Source organism: Pectinophora gossypiella, chromosome 27 (genome assembly GCF_024362695.1).
Source record: "Pectinophora gossypiella chromosome 27, ilPecGoss1.1, whole genome shotgun sequence".
Taxonomy (NCBI): domain Eukaryota; kingdom Metazoa; phylum Arthropoda; class Insecta; order Lepidoptera; family Gelechiidae; genus Pectinophora; species Pectinophora gossypiella.
Window position 1 is genome coordinate 6,763,381 of NC_065430.1, and position 15,120 is coordinate 6,778,500.

At 48.5% G+C, this 15,120-nt stretch overlaps 9 protein-coding genes across 9 annotated transcripts; all 9 read right to left on the reverse strand.

Moving 5' to 3' along the window:
- Positions 1-75: 75 nt before the first annotated feature.
- On the reverse strand, positions 76-605 carry LOC126378663 (histone H3). The gene has a single exon (XM_050027042.1). It carries the CDS (start codon positions 554-556, stop codon positions 146-148), a length of 411 nt encoding a protein of 136 aa, XP_049882999.1. The 5' UTR covers positions 557-605; the 3' UTR covers positions 76-145.
- Positions 606-946: 341 nt separating this feature from the next.
- On the reverse strand, positions 947-1,705 carry LOC126378670 (histone H2B). Its single transcript, XM_050027048.1, has one exon. It carries the CDS (start codon positions 1,539-1,541, stop codon positions 1,167-1,169), a length of 375 nt encoding a protein of 124 aa, XP_049883005.1. The 5' UTR covers positions 1,542-1,705; the 3' UTR covers positions 947-1,166.
- Positions 1,706-2,083: 378 nt separating this feature from the next.
- LOC126378687 (histone H2A) lies at positions 2,084-2,653 on the reverse strand. Its single transcript, XM_050027068.1, has one exon. The coding sequence runs from the start codon at positions 2,651-2,653 to the stop codon at positions 2,279-2,281; it is 375 nt and encodes a 124-aa protein (XP_049883025.1). The 3' UTR covers positions 2,084-2,278.
- An 846-nt stretch (positions 2,654-3,499) lies between these two features.
- LOC126378652 (histone H1B-like) lies at positions 3,500-4,332 on the reverse strand. The gene has a single exon (XM_050027030.1). It carries the CDS (start codon positions 4,256-4,258, stop codon positions 3,554-3,556), a length of 705 nt encoding a protein of 234 aa, XP_049882987.1. The 5' UTR covers positions 4,259-4,332; the 3' UTR covers positions 3,500-3,553.
- An 833-nt stretch (positions 4,333-5,165) lies between these two features.
- LOC126378703 (histone H4) lies at positions 5,166-6,203 on the reverse strand. The gene has a single exon (XM_050027083.1). It carries the CDS (start codon positions 5,906-5,908, stop codon positions 5,597-5,599), a length of 312 nt encoding a protein of 103 aa, XP_049883040.1. The 5' UTR covers positions 5,909-6,203; the 3' UTR covers positions 5,166-5,596.
- A 1,353-nt stretch (positions 6,204-7,556) lies between these two features.
- Positions 7,557-8,224, reverse strand: LOC126378673 (histone H2B). The gene has a single exon (XM_050027052.1). It carries the CDS (start codon positions 8,009-8,011, stop codon positions 7,637-7,639), a length of 375 nt encoding a protein of 124 aa, XP_049883009.1. The 5' UTR covers positions 8,012-8,224; the 3' UTR covers positions 7,557-7,636.
- A 191-nt stretch (positions 8,225-8,415) lies between these two features.
- LOC126378685 (histone H2A) lies at positions 8,416-9,111 on the reverse strand. Its single transcript, XM_050027066.1, has one exon. The coding sequence runs from the start codon at positions 9,109-9,111 to the stop codon at positions 8,737-8,739; it is 375 nt and encodes a 124-aa protein (XP_049883023.1). The 3' UTR covers positions 8,416-8,736.
- Positions 9,112-9,880: 769 nt separating this feature from the next.
- On the reverse strand, positions 9,881-10,770 carry LOC126378654 (histone H1B-like). The gene has a single exon (XM_050027033.1). It carries the CDS (start codon positions 10,694-10,696, stop codon positions 9,992-9,994), a length of 705 nt encoding a protein of 234 aa, XP_049882990.1. The 5' UTR covers positions 10,697-10,770; the 3' UTR covers positions 9,881-9,991.
- A 3,507-nt stretch (positions 10,771-14,277) lies between these two features.
- On the reverse strand, positions 14,278-14,806 carry LOC126378704 (histone H4). The gene has a single exon (XM_050027084.1). It carries the CDS (start codon positions 14,610-14,612, stop codon positions 14,301-14,303), a length of 312 nt encoding a protein of 103 aa, XP_049883041.1. The 5' UTR covers positions 14,613-14,806; the 3' UTR covers positions 14,278-14,300.
- Between the last annotated feature and the right edge of the window lie 314 nt (positions 14,807-15,120).

Sequence of the window (15,120 nt, forward strand, 5' to 3'; positions counted from 1 at the left end):
AATACGTTGAAACTATATTATCATAACAGAAACTCTTGTGGCCCTGAAAAGGGCCTTTTGAAGCGTAAAGACAAACAAGACACGCGCACGGTGGGAAGTGCGCGCGTCGTCGGTCTTTGGCGCTGTGTGTGCGTGCGCGTGTATTTTAGGCGCGTTCCCCGCGGATTCTGCGAGCGAGCTGAATGTCCTTTGGCATGATGGTGACGCGCTTCGCGTGGATAGCGCAAAGGTTGGTGTCTTCGAAGAGACCGACGAGGTATGCCTCGCTCGCCTCCTGGAGGGCCATCACAGCGGAACTCTGGAAACGGAGATCAGTCTTGAAATCTTGAGCGATCTCGCGCACCAAACGCTGGAACGGCAGCTTGCGGATCAGCAATTCGGTACTCTTCTGGTAACGACGGATCTCACGGAGGGCGACGGTGCCGGGCCTGTAGCGATGGGGCTTCTTGACACCACCGGTTGCCGGTGCGCTCTTACGAGCCGCCTTGGTGGCGAGTTGTTTACGCGGTGCCTTACCACCGGTCGATTTACGAGCTGTCTGCTTGGTACGGGCCATCTTTTAGTCGCGCGCGCGAACGAGAACCTGCAACGTCAACGTACGAGAGTTTACTGAATAGTTCACTATTCCCCTACCTTCTTTTATATATAGTATAATGGACCGTTCGCGGGCGGGTGGAGAGGGGGGGCGCGGGGAGAGGACTCCGAAACGACAACAGCGCCACCTGAAGTTTATATTATAAATTATTATTCGTGATAGTGGTACATTTTGTTTTTTCTTTTATATACTCATAGGTACATTTCTTTATGATCATCATATGCGTGTGTAAATAAATATTTCCACTTATGTACATAAGTTGATTTGACTTACTAAACAACAAACAAAATTCCTACATCACCATTATTCTAATGTCGTAGTTAATTTTAACTTAATTTTTCAATTTACTTTCTACCGTGTCTTACGTTATTTGAAATTAATTAATTACTTACATAACATAACAACATTAATTATATTATATCGATTGTGGATCATCATTGAAACATAATATTTTATATATTGAACGAGTTTGTGGCCCTGAAAAGGGCCTTTTGTACGTTTGGCGCGAACACACACGCACGGCAGATTGTTTTAGTCGTCTGCCTGTGTATGTAGTCGGTCGGTGGACGCTTCACTTGGAGCTGGTGTACTTGGTTACGGCCTTGGTGCCCTCGGATACTGCGTGCTTGGCGAGCTCACCGGGCAGAAGGAGCCTCACGGAGGTCTGCACCTCCCTCGATGTGATAGTTGAACGCTTGTTGTAGTGAGCGAGACGCGATGCTTCGGCGGCGATACGCTCGAAGATGTCGTTCACGAACGAGTTCATGATGGACATGGCCTTGCTCGAGATACCGGTGTCGGGGTGTACTTGTTTCAACACCTTGTAGATGTAAATGGCGTAGCTCTCCTTCCTCTTGTGCTTCTTCTTTTTCTTGTCAGACTTGGAGATGTTCTTCTGGGCTTTGCCAGATTTCTTAGCTGCCTTTCCGCTTGTCTTGGGTGGCATTTCGACTAATGAACGAGTAAACTGAGAGCGTGTGCGTTATACGATAGACTCGGGACGAGACGTGTGCGCGCCGGTCGAAAAAATCGAACCTACATCAAGTTTTCGGTACGCTACTAGCGGGCTTTGCGCGCATTAAACGGACCAATCGCGTCCCTCGGCGGTAATAAAGCGGGACGGGTATATTCGCTATCGCCGTTATACACCGCGACCGACTCTGACACCACCCCCCCACACATACGTAATACGTAATATTTTTATTTATTTTTTGAAACGTTTACTTATACGTAGATTTTGTATTATATTATATTTTTCACTTTAGATTATCTTTAATGACAATAATTTGATTTGATTCAATTATATAGTTCAAAAACAGTCAAATTGTTAAAATGACGACGAGTCTGTGTGTCTGCTCACCCCTTTTCGGGGTTCGTTGGTACATACGTGTACGTGATGACATGTTATTTATTCACCATAATTATTAGGTTATAATAATAATATTGCACTAATATCGTAATTGCTTGCTAATATGTATGTATGTAAGTTATGTAATTATTAATATTATGTCAAAAGTACACATATATCGACGATTGTTTTAACCGTTAGAAACTTTTTTATGATTATTGAACAATTTTGTGGCCCTGAAAAGGGCCTTTTTAACGTTGGGGTCCCGTCCCCTCGTCGTCGTCGTAGTAGATAGAGAGAGGGAGAGGGCCGCTTCGAGGTTGGTTCGGACGCGCTTAAGCCTTCTTCTCGGTCTTCTTGGGAAGGAGCACCGCTTGGATGTTGGGCAGCACACCACCCTGGGCGATGGTAACGCCAGACAGGAGCTTGTTCAACTCCTCGTCATTCCTGATCGCCAGCTGCAAGTGTCTCGGTATGATTCTGGTCTTCTTGTTGTCGCGTGCGGCGTTACCGGCCAACTCGAGAACTTCGGCGGCCAGGTATTCCATCACGGCGGCGAGATACACCGGAGCACCGGCACCGACGCGCTCGGCGTAATTTCCCTTGCGGAGCAGCCTGTGAATACGACCCACGGGGAACTGTAGACCGGCACGGTTGGAACGGGACTTGACCTTGCCCTTTACTTTACCACCTTTGCCGCGACCGGACATGATTGAGATAGATTTAACTTGAAACACACACAAAAAACACTATTGCGACACCGCGCAATAGTCGACCGCAACGTACGAAGTCAGTGGGTATAATAAAAACGTCGGCCGTATAGCCGGACATTTATATAGAAAACGCGAGTGTCACAAATAGTGGGGTCTGCGCGCAGTTAGAGCGAGACAAAACGCGAATGAACGACGTGATGCGCGCGCAGCAAGGAAGGCAGTCGGGCAGTCGGGCGGGTGGGTGCGTTCGCGGGCGGGCGGGGTGTGTGTTTCACCCGTTTGAGAGAGAGAAATTGAAAATTTGAGCGATTAGTATGAATCACTAATGAAGTTAATTAATTAACGAACGAACGAACCAACCGATGATATTACGTTCGTTGTGTATCTTAATAAATAATTAAGATAATATTATGTATGTATAATAAATATTATGGTAGAATGAGAGCAATCTTTTATGTACGTACGTACGGTATGTGTATATACCTAGCCTAGGTGTGTTATTATAGGTGTTGTAATATTTTTTTAATTCGCGCAGCATCCGCTAGTTGCAGTATCGAAAAATACGTAAATGTTATGGATGATGATCTATTATTACTACCTATAATCTATTGATTCATTGTACGTGTTGTATTGTTTGGTGAAGTGAGGTTATTTTTAAAATTTACCTATATGGTGTGTTTTTATCGGTAGAGAGGAGGTTAGGTAGGTTTTTTTTTATTTTTTTTTTTTTTTTTCATATCGATGTAGAATAGTATGAAACCGTATATAAGAGTATCGGAACAATTTGTTAGCCCTGAAAAGGGCTTTTTGTTGCGCGTTGCTTTAAAAGCGCGCGCGCGGCTGTTTGCTGCTGCTGCTGCTGGTGCGGCGGCGGCGGCTGCGGCGATGGCGGCGCGTTTACTTCTTGGACGCTTTCTTCGCTGCGGCGGCCTTAGATTTAGGCGTAGCGGCGGCCTTCTTGGGTTTCGGCGCCTTCGGTTTCTTCGTGGGCGGCTTGGCGGTCTTCTTTGCTTTCGGTGCGGCGGCGCTCTTCGCCTTTGCGGGAGCGGCGGCCCTCTTGGCCGCGGCGGGCTTCTTCTTGGCGGCGGCCGCCTTCTTGTCCTTGGTGGCGGCGGCGGCGGCGGACGATTTAGCCTTGGCCGGCGAGGAAGCGGCCGGTTTCTTGGCCTTCTTGGGCGAGGCGGCCGCGGCGGCTGCCTTCTTCGGTTTAGCGGCGGGTTTGGCGCCCGCAGCCTTGCTTGACGCCGGCTTCTTGCCGGAGGAGGACTTTGACTCCAACTTGAACGAACCGGACGCGCCTTTGCCCTTGGTCTGGATCAGGGCGCCGGATTCGACGGCGCTCTTCAGATATTTCCTGATGAACGGAGCCAATTTCTCAGCGTCGACCTTGTACTGGGCGGCGATGTATTTCTTGATCGCCTGCAGGCTGGACCCGCTTCGTTCTTTCAACTCTTTAATGGCGTTGTTTACCATTTCAGATGTCTTCGGGTGGGTCGGCTTCGCCTTCGGCTTCTTAGCACCGGCGCCGGCGGCGGACGCCTTCGGCTTCTTCGCGGGCGTCGTCGGTGCGGGAGCCTCGGATGCGACTGCTGTATCGGCCATTTTCGCAATATTCAAGTAAGTAAGTAACTAACTTTTAATAACACTGTGTGTACTGTACGAGTTGTATGTATGAAACTTCGTGCGTGCGCCCGGTACAGGTGGCGCCACAGACCCCACGAGCGGAGCAATACTGTAAGGAGAGCCGCTGTGTCGCGAGACGTTTTCTCGTATGATAACTTCCAACTTTTCACTTACACGTATCGATGAATATCGATAAAACTAATTATATATAAATATTTGTGACTAAATATACGTATATTGATATTATTTTTGAGTTCTACCAACTGTTTAAATTTTATTTAAACGTGTAAAAGTATCGAATACGGCGATAAAAGCGTTTATATTCACCTTTGGTGTCGTCGCTCACCTAGTGTCCACTTCAAAAGTTATTTTTCTCTATAAAAATTAACGCGTCGGTGTCTAATGTTCGATAATTCAACGCCTAGGTTCCCGACCTTCTATACGATAACAATATATTGCATATTTCCAATGATTTTGACGATTTTTAACGTGTAAATGTTGGAGGTCGTAAAACACTCGTACCCTACTCTTCACAACTACGGACGGCTCTATTCGGGACGTATAGATTTTGTTATTGCAATAATTTATATATTTTTTAAATAAATTATGTAATACGTTATATAAGGATATATACTATTATTATTAAATGTGTGTTAATAAAACTCTAAACGCTAAAAATCCGTCGAACGTCCACGCGCACACAACTCACGGCGCTCTCTCTCTCTATCTAGAATCTCTCATACACGTCGTACATACACGCACAGACCGCATCTCTGTTGTACACAAGTGTATGTATTTCACTTGATTTATTTATTTATTTTAAATTAGATATAAATCTTAAAAAAAAAAAAAAAAAAATGAATAAAATATGTATAATACGCTCGCACGTCTCGCTCACCTTACTAGTTAGATTCGTTAACATAAGGACTAGATATTATTATGTATACTTATAGGGTATCCAAATAACATAGAATTGACTGACTAATTATAAAATATTATATTATGAGTGAGTGAGTAAGTTACCGTATGCAAGGGGTTGTGTTTAGTTGAGACGCCTACACCGACGCGTCTCGGCGCCCTACGGGCCTCGATGATCACAAGCAACTTTACCCACCCACTCGGCTGGGTATATTCGTAATTTGTACATATTATTGAGGTGTTATTTATTATATAGTATCGACGTAATATCGTGAAACATTTTGTAAAACAACAGTGAACCATTTGCGGCCCTGAAAAGGGCCTTTTTGATTTGTGTGTTGTTCTTTCGACCGACACACACACGAGGTGGGCGATGACGCCGGCGCGGCGATGGTAGACTTAACCACCGAAACCGTAGAGGGTGCGGCCCTGACGTTTCAGAGCGTAGACGACGTCCATAGCAGTGACGGTCTTCCTCTTGGCGTGCTCGGTGTAAGTGACCGCGTCGCGGATCACGTTCTCGAGGAACACCTTGAGGACACCACGAGTCTCCTCGTATATCAAACCGGAGATACGCTTGACGCCTCCTCTGCGGGCGAGACGACGGATGGCCGGCTTGGTGATACCTTGGATGTTATCACGGAGTACCTTCCTGTGACGCTTAGCTCCTCCCTTTCCCAGACCTTTGCCTCCCTTACCGCGACCGGTCATAATTATATATGTTTTTATAAAAACACGAAATTAAATTGTACACAAACACGCACGACGCGCGACGCAGTGACGACGCTCAACGGGCGAATGGCGGCTAAAATAGGTTCGAACGCCGTTATATATACAGAATCGTCGCGTTCGCGGGGTGGTAGTGTAGCGAGCGAGCGAGGGGGGAGAGATAATACCAAACAAATGACTGACGACGACACTCCCGAGACATCATATTAGGTATATATTATAACGAAAATACCTAAAAACAGCGGCGGTAGAATTCGATTCTTTCTTTTTCCTTCTATTATCATTGTTTTTGAATATTACAATTAAATTCCGTTATGTACATACGCTACTCTTCTTTCCTATAATAATAATAATATTTACAACCCGGAAAATTAAGTAATACCTAACGTTTCAAATTTTTTAACAAAGTCTTATGTAAATAAAAATAAGGTTATTCATTAATTTATGTTGCAATAATTTATATGTACGTATGTGTATTCTCTAATATTATAATACCTATATATATATAAACTATATATATTATAATTTGTTTGTATGCGATGTTAAAATACGTTGAAACTATATTATCATAACAGAAACTCTTGTGGCCCTGAAAAGGGCCTTTTGAAGCGTAAAGACAAACAAGACACGCGCACGGTGAGAAGTGCGCGCGTCGTCGGTCTTTGGCGCTGTGTGTGCGTGCGCGTGTATTTTAGGCGCGTTCCCCGCGGATTCTGCGAGCGAGCTGAATGTCCTTTGGCATGATGGTGACGCGCTTCGCGTGGATAGCGCAAAGGTTGGTGTCTTCGAAGAGACCGACGAGGTATGCCTCGCTCGCCTCCTGGAGGGCCATCACAGCGGAGCTCTGGAAACGGAGATCAGTCTTGAAATCTTGAGCGATCTCGCGCACCAAACGCTGGAACGGCAGCTTGCGGATCAGCAATTCGGTACTCTTCTGGTAACGACGGATCTCACGGAGGGCGACGGTGCCGGGCCTGTAGCGATGGGGCTTCTTGACACCACCGGTTGCTGGTGCGCTCTTACGAGCCGCCTTGGTGGCGAGTTGTTTACGCGGCGCCTTACCACCGGTCGATTTACGAGCTGTCTGCTTGGTACGGGCCATCTTTTAGTCGCGCGCGCGAACGAGAACCTGCAACGTCAACGTACGAGAGTTTACTGAATAGTTCACTATTCCCCTACCTTCTTTTATATATAGTATAATGGACCGTTCGCGGGCGGGTGGAGAGGGGGGGCGCGGGGAGAGGACTCCGAAACGACAACAGCGCCACCTGAAGTTTATATTATAAATTATTATTCGTGATAGTGGTACATTTTGTTTTTTCTTTTATATACTCATAGGTACATTTCTTTATGATCATCATATTATGCGTGTGTAAATAAATATTTCCACTTATGTACATAAGTTGATTTGACTTACTAAACAACAAACAAAATTCCTACATCACCATTATTCTAATGTCGTAGTTAATTTTAACTTAATTTTTCAATTTACTTTCTACCGTGTCTTACGTTATTTGAAATTACTTACATAACATAACAACATTATTAATTATATTATATCGATTGTGGATCATCATTGAAACATAATATTTTATATATTGAACGAGTTTGTGGCCCTGAAAAGGGCCTTTTGTACGTTTGGCGCGAACACACACGCACGGCAGATTGTTTTAGTCGTCTGCCTGTGTATGTAGTCGGTCGGTGGACGCTTCACTTGGAGCTGGTGTACTTGGTTACGGCCTTGGTGCCCTCGGATACTGCGTGCTTGGCGAGCTCACCGGGCAGAAGGAGCCTCACGGAGGTCTGCACCTCCCTCGATGTGATAGTTGAACGCTTGTTGTAGTGAGCGAGACGCGATGCTTCGGCGGCGATACGCTCGAAGATGTCGTTCACGAACGAGTTCATGATGGACATGGCCTTGCTAGAGATACCGGTGTCGGGGTGTACTTGTTTCAACACCTTGTAGATGTAAATGGCGTAGCTCTCCTTCCTCTTGTGCTTCTTCTTTTTCTTGTCAGACTTGGAGATGTTCTTCTGGGCTTTGCCAGATTTCTTAGCTGCCTTTCCGCTTGTCTTGGGTGGCATTTCGACTAATGAACGAGTAAACTGAGAGCGTGTGCGTTATACGATAGACTCGGGACGAGACGTGTGCGCGCCGGTCGAAAAAATCGAACCTACATCAAGTTTTCGGTACGCTACTAGCGGGCTTTGCGCGCATTAAACGGACCAATCGCGTCCCTCGGTGGTAATAAAGCGGGACGGGTAGATTCGCTATCGCCGCTATACACCGCGACCGACTCTGACACCACCCCCCCACACATACGTAATACGTAATATTTTTATTTATTTTTTGAAACGTTTACTTATACGTAGATTTTGTATTATATTATATTTTTCACTTTAGATTATCTTTAATGACAATAATTTGATTTGATTCAATTATATAGTTCAAAAACAGTCAAATTGTTAAAATGACGACGAGTCTGTGTGTCTGCTCACCCCTTTTCGGGGTTCGTTGGTACATACGTGTACGTGATGACATGTTATTTATTCACCATAATTATTAGGTATTGCACTAATATCGTAATTGCTTGCTAATATGTATGTATGTAAGTTATGTAATTATTAATATTATGTCAAAAGTACACATATATCGACGATTGTTTTAACCGTTAGAAACTTTTTTATGATTATTGAACAATTTTGTGGCCCTGAAAAGGGCCTTTTTAACGTTGGGGTCCCGTCCCCTCGTCGTCGTCGTAGTAGATAGAGAGAGGGAGAGGGCCGCTTCGAGGTTGGTTCGGACGCGCTTAAGCCTTCTTCTCGGTCTTCTTGGGAAGGAGCACCGCTTGGATGTTGGGCAGCACACCACCCTGGGCGATGGTAACGCCAGACAGGAGCTTGTTCAACTCCTCGTCATTCCTGATCGCCAGCTGCAAGTGTCTCGGTATGATTCTGGTCTTCTTGTTGTCGCGTGCGGCGTTACCGGCCAACTCGAGAACTTCGGCGGCCAGGTATTCCATCACGGCGGCGAGATACACCGGAGCACCGGCACCGACGCGCTCGGCGTAATTTCCCTTGCGGAGCAGCCTGTGAATACGACCCACGGGGAACTGTAGACCGGCACGGTTGGAACGGGACTTGACCTTGCCCTTTACTTTACCACCTTTGCCGCGACCGGACATGATTGAGATAGATTTAACTTGAAACACACACAAAAAACACTATTGCGACACCGCGCAATAGTCGACCGCAACGTACGAAGTCAGTGGGTATAATAAAAACGTCGGCCGTATAGCCGGACATTTATATAGAAAACGCGAGTGTCACAAATAGTGGGGTCTGCGCGCAGTTAGAGCGAGACAAAACGCGAATGAACGACGTGATGCGCGCGCAGCAAGCAAGCAAGGAAGGAAGGCAGTCGGGCAGTCGGGCGGGTGGGTGCGTTCGCGGGCGGGCGGGGTGTGTTTCACCCGTTTGAGAGAGAGAAATTGAAAATTTGAGCGATTAGTATGAATCACTAATGAAGTTAATTAACCGATGATATTACGTTGTGTATCTTAATAAATAATTAAGATAATATTATGTATGTATAATATATTATGGTAGAATGAGAGCAATCTTTTATATAGGTAGGTATATACCTAGCCTAGGTGTGTTATTATAGGTGTTGTAATATTTTTTTAATTCGCGCAGCATCCGCTAGTTGCAGTATCGAAAAATACGTAAATATTATGGATGATTATGATCTATTATTACCTATAATCTATTGATTCATTGTACGTGTTGTATTGTTTGGTGAAGTGAGGTTATTTTTAAAATTTACCTATATGGTGTGTTTTTTATCGGTAGAGAGGAGGTTAGGTAGGTGGTAAATTTTGTTGTATTTTTTTTTTTTTTTTTTTCATATCGATGTAGAATAGTATGAAACCGTATATAAGAGTATCGGAACAATTTGTTAGCCCTGAAAAGGGCTTTTTGTTGCGCGTTGCTTTAAAAGCGCGCGCGCGGCTGTTTGCTGCTGCTGCTGCTGGTGCGGCGGCGGCTGCGGCGATGGCGGCGCGTTTACTTCTTGGACGCTTTCTTCGCTGCGGCGGCCTTAGATTTAGGCGTAGCGGCGGCCTTCTTGGGTTTCGGCGCCTTCGGTTTCTTCGTGGGCGGCTTGGCGGTCTTCTTTGCTTTCGGTGCGGCGGCGCTCTTCGCCTTTGCGGGAGCGGCGGCCCTCTTGGCCGCGGCGGGCTTCTTCTTGGCGGCGGCCGCCTTCTTGTCCTTGGTGGCGGCGGCGGCGGCGGACGATTTAGCCTTGGCCGGCGAGGAAGCGGCCGGTTTCTTGGCCTTCTTGGGCGAGGCGGCCGCGGCGGCTGCCTTCTTCGGTTTAGCGGCGGGCTTGGCGCCCGCAGCCTTGCTGGACGCCGGCTTCTTGCCGGAGGAGGACTTTGATTCCAACTTGAACGAACCGGACGCACCTTTGCCCTTGGTCTGGATCAGGGCGCCGGATTCGACGGCGCTCTTCAGATATTTCCTGATGAACGGAGCCAATTTCTCAGCGTCGACCTTGTACTGGGCGGCGATGTATTTCTTGATCGCCTGCAGGCTGGACCCGCTTCGTTCTTTCAACTCTTTAATGGCGTTGTTTACCATTTCAGATGTCTTCGGGTGGGTCGGCTTCGCCTTCGGCTTCTTAGCACCGGCGCCGGCGGCGGACGCCTTCGGCTTCTTCGCGGGCGTCGTCGGTGCGGGAGCCTCGGATGCGACTGCTGTATCGGCCATTTTCGCAATATTAAAGTAAGTAAGTAACTAACTTTTAATAACACTGTGTGTACTGTACGAGTTGTATGTATGAAACTTCGGTTGCTTCTTCTTCTCGTCGCGGGCGAAGCCCGCGGCGGGGAGACGTCCTCGGGGCTATGCCCCCTTGACGTGGCCTCAGTCGCCGCCCGCAGAAACGGGCGTGGCACGTGGGTGGGACACGGCGGGCGATGATCGCCCCTCCGTGAGCCCGATGGTGAGTCTTGTCCGAGGTGCCGCCAGCGAGGTCGAGCCCACCGGGTGGTTCCCCGTTGGGGGAGGCCCAGTGAGCGCCCGTCAGCTGGCGGTGGTGTCATTCCGGTGAAGCTGCTCCGTCGCCGGGGCAGCTGGTGTCGAGTCGGCTGGAGGGGGGGAGAGGACTGCTTCCACTGCCACTGGAAGCGTCAACTCATCCCCCGGGGGGTGGCCACGATCCTAACTACTCGACGGGGAGTAGTGGATGTGGGCAGCCCCGGTCCAGTCCGATGAAAGTGGTCAGTGCCCACCGGTGAGTTGGCCCAGCAGTGAAGCCAGGCCTCCCACGATGATGGGCACAGGGTCGTTCCGGGATCGTATGGCAGCCAGTACGTTGTGGAGCAGCTGGATAGTCTGCTCCAGTACTTCCAGCTTCTCGCTGGAGGGGGCTGGTGGTATCTCCGCGCGGGGCTTCGCCTTCTTCCCCTTGGTAGGGGCGGCGACCGCTTGGTTCGGCGTCGGAGTTGGCGCTGGCTGCTGCTCGACGATGGTGGTGGCAGTGGGGGCCGGTTTTGCCCTCTTGCGGATGCGCTTCGGTCTCTGCGGCTTGGGCCCGGCTGGGCCGTTCGCCGCGGCCATAAGCGAGCTCCGCGCGGTCGGCTCGATGTTGGGGTCCACAGTGGAGGCTGCTGGTGGAGCGGCTCTTCTTGCGCCGGTCATGGGCGCCGCACCCGCCTTGGTGTTACGCAGCTCGCGTAACTTGACCGGGCAGGAAGAGCTGTTCGCCGGGTGTGTTCCCCCGCAGTTCACGCAGGTTGCCGGAACTTCCCGGGGGCGCAGGCACTCCTTGGCCGTATGGTTTTCACCACAACGGACACAGGCGGCAGGGCGGTGGCAGTTATGGCTGCTATGCCGGAACTGCTGGCAGCGGTGGCACTGCGCTGCTCCTCTTCGTCCCCTCCACGCCTCGACCTTGACGCCGGGCATGCAGAGGAGCTCGGAGATCTCATAGACACGCTGGAATCCCAGCGTCCTACGGATCTCCGCGAAGAAGAGGCAGCCTGTTCTTCCCTCGCGAGCCTGGATGGGGCGGATGAACTGTGGGTCGAAGCCGCGGGCGCGCAGCTCCTCCCCCAACTCAGCAACGTCGGTATCCATGGGTAGGCCACGGATGGCCAGCTTCAGTGAGCGCTCCGCCGGTGGGGCGTACGCAAACCAGGAGAGTCCCGTGGCTCTCTCCAGGGTGGTGAGGTACCGCTGGTAGAGCCGGAACTCTTCCTCGGTCCTCGCCAGGAAGCGAACGCCCTTCCCGTACGGGCGCGCGTTGGGGATGTGGCCCAGCAACTCCCGCAGCTTGCGGAGGTGGTGGGGCCAGTCAGGCAGCCGGTCGACCACGATGGGCGGGATCTTTTTGCTCGCGGGTGCGAGCGGTGGCTGGAGTCTCACGGGCTTCGGCGATGGTGTAGGCGCCGTCCGTAGCGACGGGCGCGGAGGCGCGTGCGGCGGCGACTCGGGATTCGTGTTTAACACCGCCGCGTAAGAGCGCGGCGGTGTTGTCTCCATGACCGGCTGGGGCGTGGAGAGCGGCGAAAATGGATTTGGATTTGTGGCCGCGTATTGGCGCGGCGGTGTTGTCTCCATGTCCAACAGGGGCATGGAGAGTGCTGCGGGCGGCGTGGTCCTCACCACGGGCTGCGGTGGACGGCGCTCAGGCGGCGTCGTGGTCCTCTTTTCCGCGGCCCCTGTCCTCGGAAGTCGGGGCAGTGGCAGCGGGAACGGGGACATTCGAAGGCCCGTATCAATAAGGCGCGGCGGGGGCGGCGGTACGGTGGCGGCGATCGGCGTCGTGACGGCGCGGCTGCGCACGAAAGTGCGCGCTCGGCGCTTCGTTACGCCGGCTGTTGGGGGAGCCATGCTTGGCTGCTCACCCCGTTGGGCTGGCTCGGTGCGAAGCCAAGCGGTCCGCCTAGCAGAGCACACGTTATCACTCCCTCCCCGGTGAGACCCGCTGGTGGGAGGCCGGGGGTGGGTAGGAGTGATAACGGTGGTACTATTTGGAACCGCGGTAGCAGGAGGGTATTTTAATAAAAATACCCCCCCCTGCTTCTTCTACGTATGAAACTTCGTGCGTGCGCCCGGTACAGGTGGCGCCACAGACCCCACGAGCGGAGCAATACTGTAAGGAGAGCCGCTGTGTCGCGAGACGTTTTCTCGTATGATAACTTCCAACTTTTCACTTACACGTATCGATGAATATCGATAAAACTAATTATATATAAATATTTGTGACTAAATATACGTATATTGATATTATTTTTGAGTTCTACCAACTGTTTAAATTTTATTTAAACGTGTAAACGTATCGAATACGGCGATAAAAGCGTTTATATTCACCTTTGGTGTCGTCGCTCACCTAGTGTCCACTTCAAAAGTTATTTTTCTCTATAAAAATTAACGCGTCGGTGTCTAATGTTCGATAATTCAACGCCTAGGTTCCCGACCTTCTATACGATAACAATATATTGCATATTTCCAATGATTTTGACGATTTTTAACGTGTAAATGTTGGAGGTCGTAAAACACTCGTACCCTACTCTTCACAACTACGGACGGCTCTATTCGGGACGTATAGATTTTGTTATTGCAATAATTTATATATTTTTTAAATAAATTATGTAATACGTTATATAAGGATATATACTATTATTATTAAATGTGTGTTAATAAAACTCTAAACGCTAAAAATCCGTCGAACGTCCACGCGCACACAACTCACGGCGCTCTCTCTCTATCTAGAATCTCTCATACACGTCGTACATACACACAGACCGCATCTGTTGTACACAAGTGTATGTATTTCACTTGATTTATTTATTTATTTTAAATTAGATATAAATCTTAAAAAAAAAAAATTATGAATAAAATATGTATAATACGCTCGCACGTCTCGCTCACCTTACTAGTTAGATTCGTTAACATAAGGAAGGTAAGTACTAGATATTATTATGTATACTTATAGGGTACCTATCCAAATAACATGGAATTGACTGACTAATTATAAAATATTAAATGAGTGAGTGAGTGAGTGAGTAAGTTACTGTATGCAAGGGATTGTGTTTAGTTGAGACGCCTACACCGCCGCGTCTCGGCGCCCTACGGGCCTCGATGATCACAAGCAACTTTACCCACTCGGCTGCTGGGTATATTCGTAACTTGTACATATTGAGGTGTTATTTATTATATAGTATCGACGTAATATCGTGAAACATTTTGTAAAACAACAATGAACTATTTGCGGCCCTGAAAAGGGCCTTTTTGATTTGTGTGTTGTTGTTCTTTCGACCGACACACACACGAGGTGGGCGATGACGCCGGCGCGGCGATGGTAGACTTAACCACCGAAACCGTAGAGGGTGCGGCCCTGACGTTTCAGAGCGTAGACGACGTCCATAGCAGTGACGGTCTTCCTCTTGGCGTGCTCGGTGTAAGTGACCGCGTCGCGGATCACGTTCTCGAGGAACACCTTGAGGACACCACGAGTCTCCTCGTATATCAAACCGGAGATACGCTTGACGCCTCCTCTGCGGGCGAGACGACGGATGGCCGGCTTGGTGATACCTTGGATGTTATCACGGAGTACCTTCCTGTGACGCTTAGCTCCTCCCTTTCCCAGACCTTTGCCTCCCTTACCGCGACCGGTCATAATTATATATGTTTTTTATAAAAAACACGAAACTAAATGTACACAAACACGCACGACGCGCGACGCAGTGACGACGCTCAACGGGCGAATGGTGGCTAAACAATGTTCGAACGCCGTTATATATATACAGAATCGTCGCGTTCGCGGGGTGGTAGTGTAGCGAGCGAGGGGGGAGAGATAATACCAAACAAATGACTGACGACGACACTCCCGAGACATCTCATATTAGGTACCTACTTATATATTATAACGAAAATATTAAAAAAGCGGCGGTAGAATTCGATTCTTTCTTTTTCCTTCTATTATCATTGTTTTTGAATATTAAAATTAAATTCCGTTATGTACATACGCTACTCTCTTCTTTCCTATAATAATAATAATATATACAACCCGGAAAATTAAGTAATACCTAACGTTTCAACTTTTTTAACAAAGTCTTATGTAAATAAAAATAAGGTTATTCATTAATTTATGTTGCAATAATTTATATGTACGTTTGTGTATTCTC

Excerpts from the sequence above, each read along its gene's own strand:
- LOC126378663 (XM_050027042.1), bottom strand. The coding sequence starts at position 556 with ATGGCCCGTACCAAGCAGACAGCTCGTAAATCGACCGGTGGTAAGGCA.
- LOC126378670 (XM_050027048.1), bottom strand. The coding sequence starts at position 1,541 with ATGCCACCCAAGACAAGCGGAAAGGCAGCTAAGAAATCTGGCAAAGCC.
- LOC126378687 (XM_050027068.1), bottom strand. The coding sequence starts at position 2,653 with ATGTCCGGTCGCGGCAAAGGTGGTAAAGTAAAGGGCAAGGTCAAGTCC.
- LOC126378652 (XM_050027030.1), bottom strand. The coding sequence starts at position 4,258 with ATGGCCGATACAGCAGTCGCATCCGAGGCTCCCGCACCGACGACGCCC.
- LOC126378703 (XM_050027083.1), bottom strand. The coding sequence starts at position 5,908 with ATGACCGGTCGCGGTAAGGGAGGCAAAGGTCTGGGAAAGGGAGGAGCT.
- LOC126378673 (XM_050027052.1), bottom strand. The coding sequence starts at position 8,011 with ATGCCACCCAAGACAAGCGGAAAGGCAGCTAAGAAATCTGGCAAAGCC.
- LOC126378685 (XM_050027066.1), bottom strand. The coding sequence starts at position 9,111 with ATGTCCGGTCGCGGCAAAGGTGGTAAAGTAAAGGGCAAGGTCAAGTCC.
- LOC126378654 (XM_050027033.1), bottom strand. The coding sequence starts at position 10,696 with ATGGCCGATACAGCAGTCGCATCCGAGGCTCCCGCACCGACGACGCCC.
- LOC126378704 (XM_050027084.1), bottom strand. The coding sequence starts at position 14,612 with ATGACCGGTCGCGGTAAGGGAGGCAAAGGTCTGGGAAAGGGAGGAGCT.